This window comes from Ovis canadensis, chromosome 4 (assembly GCF_042477335.2).
Source record: "Ovis canadensis isolate MfBH-ARS-UI-01 breed Bighorn chromosome 4, ARS-UI_OviCan_v2, whole genome shotgun sequence".
Taxonomy (NCBI): domain Eukaryota; kingdom Metazoa; phylum Chordata; class Mammalia; order Artiodactyla; family Bovidae; genus Ovis; species Ovis canadensis.
In genome coordinates, this window is record NC_091248.1 from 102402436 (window position 1) to 102419727 (window position 17292).

Consider the following 17292-nt stretch of genomic DNA (forward strand, 5'->3'; position numbering starts at 1 on the left):
CTTTTAATTTCATGGCTGCAGTCACCATCTGCAGTGATTTTGGAGCCCCCCAAAATAAAGTCTGACACTGTTTCCACTGTTTCCCCATCTATTGTCATTTGTTATATATTTTTTTAAGAGAGCTGAAAAAAGGGATTATAAATTGTCAACAAGAAACTATTGACTCTCCTGACTCACAAGCTGACATTTCTTCATGGTGAAGAGTTAGAAGATATACTGGTGACGATTGCTTTGATAATTCTGATACTGTGGCTTTGTCTCTTAGGGGACACTTAATCAGACTCTAATAAAAGTTAACAACATGAAAATCCCTTGAGAACATGCAATTATAGTGTGATGCATCTTTCAATTCACACACTGACATTCTGAGTGCTCTAAAAAGGTACTCCATCAGCCATTCAGATAGTAGAAATGAAAAACAGATGGATTGTAAAGAGTAAAAACAGGAAGAGAAAAATGAGGCTCAGTATCACTCTGCGTTTGCAGAGCACTGCTTGCATCTCCTCAGTTCACCAAAGCTCAGGTGTAGATGGAAAGCGATGCCTGTGCTTCTAGAATCAATCTGTCAACAGCATCTGCCATCCCAATCTCCATCTCCACATTTGTTGTGTTTTTTCTTTTAACCATAATTTACTCTTATTAGAGAGAGGCTTTAGAACACTGTAAGAAATATTTACAACTACTCCACAAAACTCTTAACTCTTAGTTAATGCAAAACATCACCAATGCTGAAAAGTCCCTCAAATTACACCTGACCAACTTGTGTCACTAGAGACACTAAGAATCCTACTGGAACTAAGATCGTTCTTCAAAAACTTGAGATATAATGCATTTGAAACTGAGATTTTAAAAGAACCCAGCTCAGGGAAATAAAAGATGGAAGGCTGTACTTTGTAATTAGCAATTAATAAACAAGGCTGATCGTCCAGGAAAACTTCTGCAAACCTTGAAAATTTCTACAGTCTTCATTATGTTTTCGCCATTGATGTAGGCAAAGGACAGGTGTACACTAAATATTTGCAGCCTGAGTTGAGGAGGAGATTTTAGATACTAGGCACCCTACTGTCTATGGAAGTAACATTATAAATACTCTCTGAGAGTCCCCTGGACTGCAAGGATGGCATCATGGACTCGATGGACGTGAGTCTGAGTGAACTCCGGGAGTTGGTGATGGACAGGGAGGCCTGGCATGCTGCGATTCATGGGGTCGCAAAGAGTCGGACACGACTGAGCGACTGAACTGAACTGAACTGAATAGGTATGAGTTTTTCCTTTCCGTCTAGACACTCAAAAATATATATTTTTATTAGGTTTAAAAAGCATTCTCACCACACACATACACAACAGGCACATACACATGCAGAAGCAGAGGTAACTACATGAGGTAATAAACGTGCTAATTATCTTGATCTTCGTAATCATTCCACAGAGTATATGAAAATCAACTCATCACACTGTACACTTTAAAAAGGTATCTTTTTAAGTTAAGCTTTTTTACCTTGACGTAATTACTTTGTCTATATAATGTGTCAAATTGGATAAACTATGCTGGCTCTGTCTTGTCACTAAACAATATCTAAATTTGAAGACTACTTTAAACTTCTTTGAACACTCTTACTGCATCCACAGAACCACCTAACTACAGATTCAGTATCCATGTTCGGCAAATAAGTTCAGAGGAGGCTGCACAAGATGGAATAGCATCTTATAGCAACCAGTACTTGATTGTTTGGTTATCATGCCTGCTTTCCATATATGTTATTTTCAGAATAAACATGAAGGATTGCTAGTTTAAAATACTCTTTCTTGAAAGCTTGCTTTACATTTTGTAGAGTACTTTACTATCAGATTTTAAAAGGTAAGCTACTAGAAATGTTCAAATGTGTTTTAGGGAATAGAGTTTTTTTTTCTTTGTTGTTTATATTATTTAGTCAAGTGAATATATGAAGATAAAAAAAGAGAGAGGAGACAGAATGTAAATCATGGCCAATGAGACTTCTCTTCCTGTGGGAAGACCGAGGTTCTTTACAACCTTACAGTTTTGGCTTAAAAAAAAAAAAAATGGGGAAGTAAATATAAGCAACACTGGCCTTCAGGAATATATTAACTGTAAAGCTGGCTTTAACATGAAGTATAAATTATCTAGCAAGTTAAATCTCAAATACAACCTCAACCAACTTTGCGGTAATAGAGACTGTCAAATTCCAGTTCTGAGGATGAATTCTGACCCTTTTCAAATTGTAAGGAGGACCCATGAGTAGGTTCTGTATGAAGGAAGTTCAGGGCATCCCAAAGCAATTCCCAGATACCTGAGGACAGAACTATTCATACCCAGTAGACCCCCAACTCTGGAAAACAGCCAGTATATCCCAACTCTGACCGGAAGCAATTACTTTCCCAACTGAGATGGAGAGTAAAAGTTTATGGAGAGGAATGTCAAGGACTGTAGTAAAAATGACTTCCCAAAACCCTGAGGAATAACCTGCCATTATTTATTATTCATTTAACATTTGTTAGATTAACCACAAAAAGCCTTGTTACTGAGATGATAAAGTATTCCTATCAGCCCATATCTTCTGTCAGAGACTTGCCTCCTCAGGTTGAACCAACTTTGAGGTTGACTTATTTTTCTAAACAACTTTTCCAAGATTTAAATCTCTACATCCCCTAATTCTTTTTACATAAAACAAGAAACTATATTTGTCCTCAGGTACTTTCAAATATGGCCATGAAATCTTGTGTTCTAATTAAAATAGTAATTTAAAATTATATCATTAGTTCATCTGTCAATGGACGTGTAGGTTGCTTGCATGTATCGACTACTGTAAATAGCACTGTGATGAACATCGGGGTGTGTGTATCTTTTCAAATTATGGTTTTCTCCAAATGGATAAAGAAGATGTGGTATATTTATACAATGAAATATTACTCAGGCATAAAAAAGAATGCAAAGATACCATTTGCAGCAGCATGCATGGACCTACAGAATATCATACCAAGTGAGGTAGGACAGATAAATATCATATATTGCTTGTATGTGGAACTTTAAAAAAAATGATACAAATAAACTTACAAAACAAAAATAGATTCAAAGACATAGAAAACAATCTTATGGTTACCAGAGGAGAACAATGGGGGAGAGATAAATTAGGATTTGGGGATTACCATATACACTCTACTGGGGCTTCCCAGGTGGCTCAGTGGTAAAGAATCTGCCTGCCAATGCAGGAGATGTGAGTTCGATCCCTGGGTTGGGAAGATTCCCTGGAGGAGGAAATGACAAGCCATTCCAGTATTCCTGCCTGGAAAATTCCATGGACAAAGGAATCTGATGAGCTACAGCCTGTGGGATTGCAGAGCATGCATGCATACACACTACTCTATATAAAATAGATAAACAAGGACCTACTGTGTTTAAGCACTCCCTTAGCCTTAGAGCTTTATTATACTTTAAACTCTGAGCCTTTACACAAGGCAAAATAATCACAGCTTAGTTATTAAACAAAATCAAGGAACTTTAGTTAGTCCTGAAGGACTATAGGCAGTATTCTGAGCCATACTCTGTGGCTGTTTTACAGATACTGAAGCCCCTACCAGGTGGAGAAAGATGACCACATTGTAGCTATGACAGAAGCTTTTCTGTTTCATATAATCTGAGAACTGGCCTCAAAAAATGGGAATTAATCCTAGAACTGAAGATTAACTGTACTTGAAACAATCAAGGTGACACTGATCAGACCACCACATTACTGATTTTGAGATGATTCTCAGAGCTGACGGTGCTTCTCTGCCCGCTCCCTCTGCCAATACACCCTTGAAGTTCCCCTTTCAAAGCTCTTGCCCTTGAGGTGGCACTAGTGGTAAAGAATCCACCTGCCAAGGCAGGAGATGCAACAGACACAGGTTCGATCCCCGGGTTGGGAAGATACCCTGGGAAGAGGAAATGGCAACCCACTCCAGTATTCTTGCCAGGAGAAACTCAGGGACAGAGGAGCCTGGGAGGCCACAGTGCAGGGTGTCACAAAGCGTGGGACATGACTAAACATCTGAGCACACACATGCTGCCTGAGTGGCAATTGGGAGTTGGTTTTTGGACATGAGTCCACCTTATTCCTTGGTTGCTGGCCTCCAAAATAAAGTTTTTCTAACACTTATCTCTCAGGTATCGGCTTTTGAGCAGTGAGCAGCTGGACCTAGGTTTAGTAGTAGTATTGCGCAGGGAACTATACTCAATATTTTGTAATAACCTGTAAGGGAAAAGAATCTGAAAGAAACACGCATGCCTATGTAACTGAATCACTTTGCTGTATACCTGAAACTAACATCTTGTAAATCGAATATACTTCAGTTAAAATAAATAGCAAACAATTTAGGATATAAATATTAGGTAGCTATCATAGTATTGAAGTTGAAGAAAAAACAGTTTCTTACATGTTGTTTTTGTATGTTCTAGATTCACTTCATCTTATAGAAACATCGTATTTTAAGCTAAAAATAAAGGTCTGACCACAGTCCTCAGCTTCACATTTGGACTATTCAAATGACTTTAGTCAGTTTTTCTTGACTCTCTCATAAATTCTGAATAAATCTCAAACTCAACAAATTCAAAATTGCACTCACAGAAGAACCTTTTCTACCTCCGAATACCAATATAGAGACTCCTTATCTACCATTTACTCTCTTATTTAAGATTTCACTGTACACCAGTGATTAAAATTGGAGATTTCAGAACCAGCCAATTAACTCAGCTTGTCCTGATTCTGAGTTTACTAGGGGGTAAAAAGGATTATAACTTAAATTTGGCTCTTCTAGAGACCTCCACTCTTATCAAGATGCAACATTAGGAAAAGGATTTACTCTTCTGCCTGAAACAACTAAGAAGAAGAAAAATTTTATGAAATAACAGTTTTCAGACACTGGATATCAGGCAAAACAGGACAGTGATCTCTGAAATGAAGGAAATAGTTGAGCCCTATGATTGATTCAACTTATAGCACAGGGAAGGGGGAGTCCAGGCAGAACCTGTTGATGATAACCTGAGTTGAGTAGATGGAGTTGGGAGTCTGGGGAGGACAGATGGCTATAGTTTGCAGAGCAGAGTATCAGAGAAGAGAGACATGTATAGACAGAAAGATCTCCAGAAATCCTGTCCTCTATACTGTTGAATACTGATCAAAGCATATTTGTTAGGAGACTATCTGAAGGTAAAGAAATAATCATGTAAAATTATTAGATGCAGTGATCAACAAGGGCTCACACAGTGCTGGGAATAATTCATGCTCCAACCAGAGTGTGTGTGTGCATGTTAGTTGCTCAATTGTGTCTGACAATTTGTGACCACATGGATTGTAGCCCACCAGGCTCCTCTGTCCATGGAATTCTGCAGGCAAGAATACTGGAATGGGTTGCCATTCCCTCTCCAGGGGATCGTCCCAACTCAGGGACTGAACCCGGTTCTCCCGCATTGCAGGCAGATTCTTCACTATCTGAGCTGCCAGGGAAGCCCTCCAATCAGAGTGGAAAACCTCAAAAGTAACAGAGCATCATGTAAAACACTAAGAAAGATGCCTCAGCAGCAAGGGAAAGGCAGTCCCAGTACAGGTTGTTTTGATCTTACCAAGAAATCTTAGGAGCAAATTGTTTCCAAATAACTGTACCCAGAATAACACAAAAATATTTATAGAAATAAAAATATACCTTAAACATACCTACTATTTAACAAAGTAAAATCAACAAGGTCTGGCTCTCAGTTAAAAAAAAAAAAAAAACAGTGCCAGGAAGAAAAAGAATAAAACTATAGCTCTTAAATGAGGAAAATCAAGCAATAAGAAGGAGCAGAAATGACAGAAATGATAAAATTAGTAGGCAAGAACAGCAAAAGCTATGAAACCTATATTACATATGTTCAAACTTGCTTCATCCAGGGTGAGTTTCATATGTAAGGTTCAGAGAAGTTAGATAAAAACTGCAAGAAGAAAGGAATAAGATATGGTATCTAATAAACAAAAACCTAAGTTGACTAAGTTAAATGCTGAAATAGAGGGAAAAAAAACACTGAAATGACTAAATTGACTTGGATTTAGTTCAATTAAGTGTTCTGCTCTAATGGAAAGCTGAGAGCCACGTTAGAATACTTTGTCTTTGAACTTGCATTTTTATGCTTTTTCAGTATTTTAATTCTAGCTTTTTTCTTAAGCCATATGTTTACCGATTTGGTTACTCACCATATCTTACTGTGTGACACACCTTCAGTGTTGAATTATTTTTCTTTTCCCTTTGATACATGGTTTAGAAGTATCTTCATGAGCCTTGCATGTGGTAAGCTCCCTTAGTTTTTGTTGGTTTGAAAACTTCTTCGTTTTCTTTCATTCTTGAAACATAGATTTTTCTAGATATATCATTCTAGGTTGATAGCTCTTTGTTTTAGCACTTGGAGATTCTTAACTGTTTCCAATTGTTTTTGAGGATGTAGCCTTGGTTTAATTGTCTAACTATAGTTCCTTGGGTGTAGTCTGTCTTCTTTCTCTCTTTATCATCTTTTCTTTCTTTGGGCTGTGCCATGTGGCATATGGGACCTTAGCTGCCCTGGGGATCCTAGTTCCCAGATGAGGGATTGAATCTGCTTCCCCTGCAGTGGAAGCATGAGTCTTAACCACTGGACCACCGAGGAAGTCCTTTTCTTTCTTTTGTTGCCATTATTGTTCAGTGTCTAAGTCATGTCTGACTCTTTGCAATGCCATTTATTGCAGCACGCCAAGCTTCCCTGTCCTTCACTGTCTCCTGGAGTTTGCTTAAACACTCTCTCTTTTGAGTGTTCTACTATTTCACTATCATGTAGGTGAGGGCATATTTCCTTTCTAAAAATCCTGCTCTGGATGCCTTATGCTTTCAAAAAAACTTGATTTGTTTCTTTCATTAATAGTGGAAAATTGTCACCCACTGTATCTTCAGGGACAGCATTTCTCATTTTCTTTTTATTATCTACTCTTGGTGAAAGTTTAGTCGCTCAGTCGTGTCTGACTCTTTGTGACCCCATGGACTGTAGCCTACCAGGATCCTCCAACCATGGGATTTTCCAGGCAAGAGTTCTGAAGTGGATTGCTGTTTCCTTCTCCAGGGGATCTTCCTGACCCAGGGATCGAACCTGGGTCTCCCACATTGCAGGCAGATGCATTACCATCTGAGACCTACTCTTGAACTTATGATTAAATATATTTTACATTTCTCATTCTAGCTTACATTTTTAAACTCCCTTCAGAGTTCTGTATATCTCTGTGTTGCATTCTGAATAATTTTTTTTAAAATATGTCTTCAAATTCACATATTTCCTTTTCTGGTTTGTATAGTGCTATTTAACCTATTCATTAAGTTTTTAATTCAAATCATTATAATTTTTCTATCTAAAATTTCTATTTGACAGCTTTTCATATCTATCTGGTTACTTTTTGCAGTCTCTTGTTCCTTATTGTATTTGTCTTTTGTTGTTACCAAACAAACTACCACAATGTAGCAACTTAAAACAATACTCACTATTATCTCAGTACTCTATAGATTAGCAGATTTTTCCAATACAAGTCTCAGTGGACTAAATCAAGGTGTTTGCAGGGCTGTGACCCTTACTAGAGCTCTTAAAAGCAGTTTATTTCCAAGCTTATCATGTTGGCTGAATTCAGTTCCATACAACTGTAGGACAGAGGCTTCTGTTTCCTTGCTGGGTTTTAACCAAGGGCCATTCTCAGTTTCTGAAGACTGCCTGCATTCTCTGGCTTGTGACCCTTTTCATTATCAAAGCCAGCAACAGTGTGGCGGGAGGGGAGGGGGTGTCATCCAATTTTCATGTTTCAAATCTCTCTGACTTCCCATTCTGTCTCATCTTACCACCTGACTCTTCTGCCTTCCTCTTCTGTTTTTAGGAGGCTCATATAATCACAGTGAGCCCTCCTGAATAAGATTAGATGGAATGAGATGGTTGGATGGCTGGGTGGCATCACTGATTCAATGGACATGAATTTGGGCAAACTCTGGGAGATGGTAAGGGACAGAAAAGCCTTAGGTGCTGCAGTCTTTGGGGTTGCAAAGAATGGGACACAACTTGGTGACTGAAGAACAGCAATCTAAGACAATCTCCCTATTTTAAGGTCATCTGATTAATAAGCTTAACTATGTCTGCAAATGGCTCAGTGGTAAAGAATCTGCCTGCAGGAGATACGGGTTCCATCCCTGGGTTGGGAAGATCCCCTGGAGAAGGAAATGGCTACCCACTCCAATATTCTTGTCTGGGAAATCCCATGGACAGAGGAACCTGGAGGGCTACAGTCTATGGGATCAGAAGGAGTTGGACACAATTTAGTGACTAAACCACCACCATTCACATCTGCAAAATCCCTTTATATTAGTACAAAAATTAATATTTGACTGAATAATTAGGAGACATTAAGAGGACATTTTTAGAATTCTGCTTACCATACTTATAATATATATCCAAGATCCTCTTTTATATTTTCAAACATTATGCATCTTCACTTTATATGCTTTATTTTGTAATTAGTATATATGCTCTCTTTGCACTTTGGATTCTATTTCTTTTGTTTATGTTGTTTCTTGCACAAAAAACTTAATGTTTTGGCAGAATTTATGAGTTTTGATGATAAACCAAAAAGTTCTTTGAGCCTCAAGTTGAAAAACAGTGTTCATTTTATTTTTTTTGCCAGGTACCTGGGAATACTATCAACCTAGGACACGACTGAAGCGACTTAGCAGCAGCAGCAGCAGCAGGATTGCTTTAAAATGCAATTTCAGGTTGAAGTCTCTTATACAACACTGATACTGAGACTTTAGGCCCCCAACCTGTGTGGTTATACATTTTCAAAGGAGATTTTACTCCTCCCCAAGTGCATAGGCCAAAACATTAAAATTCCTCATGCTTCCCTCTATAAAGTGGAGGTTTTTTCTTCTCTCATTTTCACTGAGATGATATCCTGTCTCCATGTAATTTTCCATTTAACCCCTAACTTGCTTGGGTCTTAGTTTGGTCTCCCATCCCTTGTTCCCTGTATACTTATTCAAAGAAAATTTCAAGATCTCTAGGGATTAGCAGTTTCTGTCTTCAGTCCTTGCTTAAGTCTCTGGATTTTTGCTGGTTCTTTAAATCAAACTTCTCTCCTAAGGACTTCTATTATTATTATTATTCTTGCTGACACAGTAACGCATTTTATAAAATATTTATTATGATTTGCTCTTAAGATCTTCCCCACCTCTGTCCTCCAATATCTATACCACTATACTGTCACTAAGAAAAGTCGTTTTCTTTCTTTCTTTCTATAAAACCCCACATCTTTTTCTTTCTAGACAAATGAAGGTCCTCATATTTGGAAAAAACTTTCAATTTCTACTTTATTTTTGTGCTGTTTTTAGTGTTTATTCCTGGACTAGTCTGATCTTGCTCTGTACCTTTATTTTGATATTTGCATGACTTAAAATTTACCTCGTATATTATTACTTTGCCTAAAGTACTTCATTTGGGAATAAGATAGCTGATGCTGCCCTAGGGTAACAATTTAAACTATTTTTATTTGTGTATTATGTTACAGTAATAAAACTGACCATTTGTTTGAGTTTACTTTTTCATTGCTAGTACAATCCTCTCCCTTCTAAAACTAAAAACACTTAACTAGGAAAAATCCACACATAAGAGAATAGTCATGCATTAGCTAGATCAAAAAAACTTTGGAACAAAAGTGTCATCACTAAGAATCATATACACAATGGAATATTACTCAGCTATAAAAAAGAATGAGTCAGTTCTAATGAACTAGACAAAACTGGAACATATTATACAGAGTGCAGTAAGTCAGCAAGAAAAACACCAATACAGTATATTAATACATATATATGGAATTTAGAAAGGTGGTAATGATGACCGTATATGCAAGACAGCAAGAGATGCAGATGTAAAGAACAGACTTCTGAACTCTGTGGGAGAAGGCAAGGGTGGGATGATTGGAGAGAATAGCATTGAAACATGTATATTACCATGTGTGAAATAGATGATCAGTCCAAGTTCAATGCATGAAACAGGGCACTCAAAGCTGGTGCACTGGGACAACCCTGAGAGATGGGATGGGGAGGAAGGTGGGAGGGGGGTTCAGGATGGGGGACACAGGTATACCCATGGCTGATTCATGTCAATGTTTGGAAAAAACCACCACAATATTGCAAAGTAATTAGCCTCCAATTAAAATAAATAAATTAATTTTAAAAATCTTATTAAATATTTAGCTATGGCAAAGATATAATAAAATATCTAATAATAACCTTTGATATATAATAATATGTAGTATGCATGTCCAGACACAATTAGTGTGCCATGATATTGTTTTATCAAGTTTTGCTAATAAATTCAGTTCATAAGTTACCTTCCCATCTCCTAGGCCGAAAAAGGAGAGAACCAAGACTTGGAGACCTGGTAGGGTGAAAACAGTGCCACATTTGAAAGGAAGGAAATCTGAATTCTAGGTGCTGACATGTTACAGTGGCAGTTGAAGTAAGCAAAGGAACCACGTGTGCCTGGGAGCCCGTCAAGCACTTGCAGAAACAGACAGTAAATAGGCATTTAGTGAAACTGCCGCTATTATCTAGACAAGATCCAAACCCTGAGCAGGATACAGAGATTTAAAGTGACAAAGATTTCTAGGTAACCTCTAAGTAAAGCTCAAGAAAATAACAAAAATGATACCTATTTTAGAGTGGGAGGACAAAGATTTGTTTGATCATCTGTTTGGGCTGTCAGTTGGAAACTTTCAAAGACAGTGCATACCTCTCAAACTAAAAGAGCTTGAGAACTCTGATATAAATGGGACAAATGTGAAACGGATGAGTTAAGTCATTTCTGATATATCAACTAGACATAAAGATGTAACAAGAGAACCATATGGCTCACTTAAACAAATTTTGACTAAGTATCATTTTTCTTGTACTCAGCTGGCAGCTGTTGGAAGTAATTCATTAAAATGATTCAAGCTGAAATGTTTATATTATTTTCTTGAAAGCAAAATGTACTCATTATAATTTGAAAGTTGTTTCATTTCTTCATAATGAAAATATATTCATCATATAATTCAACAGTGATAAATTGAATGACTAGCAAAAGGCAGAAAAGTAATAAATACTGTGGATCATAAATAAATGTGCAACATATGATAGGTAAGGGAACAGATAAACAGGGTGAACAGAGGTGATACACACAAAGCAGTAATAATATACTGTAATGATTAAATGGACACATTTTTTACTGAAAAAATGATAAATTTTGCATTGACCGGGAGTTGGTGATGGACAGGGAGGCCTGGCGTGCTGCGATTCATGGGGTTGCAAAGAGTCGGACATGACCGAGCGACTGAACTGAACTGAACTGAACTGAATAAACAAATAAGGAACATGAATATTTAATTTTATATATGTATAAAATTATATATACTTTTTTTAATTTATAACTTAAAAGATCCTGTTTATCATATTTAATTTTCAAGAATAACTTTATAAATAATGTTATTTACACATACACACACAAAACCATCCCTGAGGACTTCTATGAAAATTAAAGAAGCTATTAAAGGTGTGTTTTAACCTTGTCTTCTATTTTATTTTTAACATGAGAATTGCTCTGTTTTAATTTTTCCGTATTTTCCTAACTGTACACCTTTCTTTTGGCTTTGTGAATTTTTTCCATTTAGTTTAATTTTAGAATGCCAGTAGACCTTGATCTTTCATATCCCAAATGCTAGGACACTATTTTCTTCTTACTTTTGTTTAAATGTTCAGTTCTTTTTCCCTTTGGTTTCCCCATAGATAACTTATTTTTCTCTTTTGTGAATATATCAACAGTTTCAACTTTTATTCTTTAATTTTCGTCTGGTATTTCTTTTGATATTGATGTAATGGATTGGAATTATATGACTTTTTTCTATACTTGTATAAACAGTGATAACTCATGTAAATTTCTTAATCTTTTGTTTTTACATATGACATTATATAGCTATGAAATAGGGCAGACAGACTGAAACCCACAATCACAGAAAACTATGAAATAAAATAAATGCTTAAGCAAAACTGCTACACAAATAGACAAATGTGTTAATAGTTCTATACTGTTTAGCTTTCTTTTCTAACTATACTGTGCTAATGGTGGAAATCATAACAAGCCTTAACCATACAGCAACAAAATGCATTTCTCAGTGCACTGAGATCATGCAAGTATGAACCATAAGATCAAGTGGAAATTCTTATCTGTTTTCTGTTGTTTAGTGGGTTCAGTTATATATATATATATTTACTTTCAATTGTTATAGTATGTAGCTATATCAAGAGTAATCTGATTGGAATCTCTTTTAGATGATGGGATGTACACCTTATTTAGATTAAACTTTTCTTTTGCACCACTAGATGACCACAGCTTTGACTTTTTCCAGAAAATTCCCTTGGACAACACTCTAGAACACTACAGAAATGATTTATACAAGTACCTAATTAACTTGTATATTTTATTTCCTATTTCTAGCTTCATGGAAAGTTTTTGTAATAATAAATGGACATCTGAAATGTTACACTGAACCCAAAGTGGAAGATGAAGCAAATGACCTCATTTCTTTGAAGATCAAGTTATGAATTATTCTTGTGATGAAGTAGGATGCATATGGTCCTTAAGCGAAATCTCAACTGAAGGCTTCTTGATGAAGGCACATAGATGCTCTTGGTTGCATCTTAAAACAGATCTTGGGGTGTTCACTGGAACTACAGCAACTACACCAGGACGATTTAAGAATCATCAATTTTCTAGAGCCAAAGTTTGCAGTGAAGGCTTTGTAGTGGTTTCTGAAACTCACCACAGAATAGTCAAGCTTGTCATGGCGTTGTCTCATTACTAATTGGAGGAGCCCAGGAAGGATAAGTATGGAGGTCAAACATAGGTACAATCCAGGTAAACATGCCAAGCATCACCACAGCGACACCCACAATATTAACGCCGAGTCCAGCTTTAACCTTGAATATGAAAGAGCTTGAATGTTAGTCTCAAAAAAACGAAAATAAAACAAAACAAATTGGGAGAATTGGAATACTGTTGCAGAAGGCATATGCAGATTTACATGCATCTTAAGTGATTAGTATCGATTATATGTTTCATAAGACAAGTCCTTCCATTTATGCCAAAAAAGAATCTGTTCCCAACTAAATGTCATCTAGTTGGAGAGCATCAGAGAAGTTTCTCTTAGGAATGTACTGAAGTCATTACACTTAGAGAAAAATCCCTTAAAAAATCTGCCAATTCAGGTCAAATCAAGATTTGAGTTTTCTGGTTTGGTATTTCAGTGAATATGCTTCAGGTCACTATATGAAAACTGAATCCTTCATATTCATTTCAATATTCTCTTACCAGAGATCTAATATCCCTTCCACTCATCTTTCTCAAAGTTCTCATTCTTCTAGCTCTGATATCATTATTCTGGTATCCACTGAACCATCTCAAATTGCAGAGATTGGCTAACTCCTGCCCATAAACTGCTTTGTAAACCAAGCTTCCTGGGACCACAGTTTTGCCCATTTGTGTACATACTTTTGTTGGCTGCTTTTATGATGCGGTAGTTGTTACAGAGACCCCTATGACCCAGAGTCTCAAATATTTACTCTCTGGATCTTTACAGAGAAAGCTTGCCTATCTCAGCATTCTCTGTGTTAAAATATGAAGCCCTAAGGCAAAATGGGATGCCTAGCAATGAATATTACAGAGTTTCTGTCCATGCAAGCCACTCATTTATTTTAGAAGATTTTTTTAAATTCACAAGCTTAGCACATTGTTTATATTGTATATTATGCACATTTGTAAGCCCAAAGTAAATTATGTGACTTCTGCATAGAGGCATTTACAGAATTTTTATGTTACAGGGGCTTAGGAACAGCAATCTGTGTAGAAGGAAGGAACTGGGGCTTAACTTGGAACTGCATTTGCACAGCAGGCTCACTGAATAGCCTTTAGTTATATTCTTGCTTGGTTTGGTTCAGAAGTGGGTGATCAAGTTTAAGAGAAGACCAGGATATTCTCAAACTAGTTCTTCACTACCATGACTTTTGTATTTGGCAAAATGTATACATTTTGTCACTTATAATTTCTATTATTCCTTGCTGTGCTAATTTCACTTCATTTTATTTCAGGTGTCACTATTAGAATCAGAAAAACAAAGATGACTTTCCATCAGTCAGGCACTGAGCCCAACATTTTATTCAGAGCAAATGTCAGTTGTGTAAATATTTGTGATAGAAAACCACAGTGCTTGACTGCTAAATTTCATTCACCCTACTTCTTCTATTTGGCTAGATCAAGTTGGATCCTGATCTTGACAAGCCCTAAGCTTAAACCATTGTGTTGAGTATATTCTATGCTCTCTTCCTCTTCCAGCGTATTACTGAGGCATTCAATTTCTCTGTATTTGTGACTGTAAATATTAATCGCACATTTGCTCCAGGTTATCATTCTTAAAAACAATTCTAGGGCCAGTCACATGCACTCACATTCAAAGCAGGACTCAAACTATACATTTCCTACCAGTTGATTAGTTTATAAAAGAATAGAAAACCCAAGACATCACAAAATAATGTCTACTGGACCTGATAGCATTCTTTAAGTTCACTCACCATGTCCATAACTTTTAGATGGCCATATGAAAAAACAATAGCATTGGGTGGGTTTGCTACTGGTAGGAGGAAAGCAAATGAGGTACACAGAGTAGAAGGTAACAAAATATAAAGAGGGTTGACGTGAATGGCTTCAGCCTGTTGGAAAAGATAAAAAGGAGTCTAAGTAAAATTTTGAGATAGCCATAAAAATGAGCAAAATTATTATAATAAATTTCCCAGAAGCAGGTTGAAATATAAAGAGAAAATAATACACATAAACACACTTTTAGAAAACGTATCTTCTTCTTTCCGTTGTTTATATGGTGATTGATATCCATCTAAGCATTATAACTCAGTTCATTCAGAAAGTAAAGTATCATTTATCTCAGAAACAAAATGAAAACAGCAACTGTTTATCTAGTGCTAAGTGCCATGCTAAGTGTTTATATACATGTTACCGCATAATATGTAAGTATTTATATATGAAAGTAAAAGTTGTTCAGTCATATCTGACCCTCCATGAAATTCTCCAGGCCAGAATACCAGAATACTGGAGTGGGTAGCCTATCCCTTCTCCAGGGGATCTTCCCAACCCAGGAATTGAACTGGGGTCTCCTGCATTGTAAGCAGATTCTTTACCAACTGAGCTACCAGGGAATCTCAAATATATATATATATATATATAATATATTTATACATATTATATATAATATATTAAAGTTATATATTTATATATATATAAAGTTTAATGGTATATAATGTATAGCATAATATAATAACTTCATATATTTGTATATACAACTTAATTTTCACTACGGCCTTAAGAGATGGTAATTATAGCCCCAAATAGCAGATGAAGAACCTGAGGTCCACAGAGGCTAAAGTAACTGATCCAAAAACATAGCTGGCAAGCAGTTAGAGCTTAGTAGGCTCTCAGGTTCCTTTGGCTCCAAAGATTCTCATCATTCCATTAACTTACTGCCTCTGTGAGTTATATAATTTAAATTTTACTTAGGGATCATCACAAAAGAGTTACTACTATTCTTAATTATTTAACTGCTCCCTGTTGAGAAATAAACCCCAGAAAAATTCCAAATTGTATTTCACTAATATCCACCCGCCTACATTTCTTTTCTAATTTAAGCCATTCAAGAGTGCCAATGTCTGCACCTTGAGCTGGTAGCAGAACAATTCCAGAAGGGCAATCTTTCTGCATCTAAAGTGTTTTCCTTTCACCAAAATCATCTGCCGAGGAAAGAAAAACATTTTAGTTGAAGCTATTTCTCATAATTGCCATCTAGTTGTGGAGAAGAGAGACAGTTTTTCCCTCTCTCTCTTTGCAAATCTGCTTCTTTTAACATTTTTCTTAGGCTGTACAGAGCTGTGTTGGAGACATTCAAGCTTGAAGCCTGAGATGTAAACCTGGCTTTTTATTCCCTTGCAAATCCCTTATATGAAGTGCTTCTCAAAACATCAAGACATCTTCTGGAGGGAGAAGTATCAATGTTAGAGATCTAAATATGAAAGTTGTCAGGGAGCACTGAATCTCAAAATTTTCTAGAGCTGGGAAAGGTCTGGGTTGGCCCTCCTATTTATCTGTAAAGGAAGACTATGGTCAGAAAGAAGGTAGAGGGTTCTCTTAAGATCCTGCTGCTTGAACATGGAATAAAAGAGTTCTCCTGAGTTGAGGTCTCTTAAGAAAATATGAATGTGAATAAGGCCAACTAACCTTGTAAGTCAGAGAAGGCAATGGCACCCCACTCCAGTACTCTTGCCTGGCAAATCCCATGGATGGAGGAGCCTGGTAGGCTGCAGTCCATGGGGTCGCTAGGAGTCGGACACGACTAAGCAAACTTCACTTTCATGCATTGGAGAAGGAAATGGCAACCCACTCCAGTGTTCTTGCCTGGAGAATCCCAGGGACGGCGGAGCCTGGTGGGCTGCCGTCTATGGGGTCACACAGAGTTGGACACGACTGAAGCGACTTACAGCAGCAGCAGCAGCAACAACCTTGTAAGTTACCTATGGGGAACCATTCAGGCCCCAAATGATTCTACACCACAATATGAGAACACGCAAAGTAGAACATGATTCTTTTAATGAAGAGAATAAATAAGATAAATGAAATACTCACCAATGGAGATAGTATTGGAAGAAGGAGGGTAATGGTAGCTGGATTGCTGGCTACCTCTGTTAAAGATGTGACGAGCAGAGAAGATATCAGAATTATTAGCCAGACTGGTAATGAACCTAAAGGAGATAATTTATTTCCTATCCACTTAGATAGTCCTGACTCCTAAAAAACAAATTTGCAAAATGTGTTATTCATTAATAATTCATTTAATCAGACAATTTAAATATATAAAAAAGCATTATTTGACCTAAGGACTCAGTTTCTAAATTATCATTTTAATCTTTCATATTTTCCTGTGGTTTTTTAGATCTAGGTGACTATGACATTGTGAAGTTCTTAGTTATTCTTATTTTAACATCACTAACAAGCTTTAGGAAGTTTGGATTGTCTTCCCCCATTTTTTCAGTTACATTTGAATTACATCTAATTACTATATATGGGTATAAAAAGCCATGTAGTACTACAGGGCTTTAAGAAAAGGAGCATCCTTT

General features: G+C 36.7%; 1 protein-coding gene across 2 annotated transcripts in view; it reads right to left on the bottom strand.

The window, feature by feature from the left end:
• The window catches only part of SLC13A1 (solute carrier family 13 member 1), a 102082-nt gene that overhangs the window by 13293 nt on the left and 71497 nt on the right, over positions 1–17292 (bottom strand). For both annotated transcript variants that reach the window (XM_069588290.1, XM_069588289.1), the window contains 3 exons: positions 16802–16963; positions 14686–14823; positions 12882–13038 (listed from right to left, as the gene is read on the bottom strand). In XM_069588290.1, the coding sequence (XP_069444391.1) occupies positions 12901–13038; positions 14686–14823; positions 16802–16963 (438 nt within the window). In that variant the 3' untranslated portion in view covers positions 12882–12900. The remainder of the gene's footprint in view (positions 1–12881; positions 13039–14685; positions 14824–16801; positions 16964–17292) is intronic.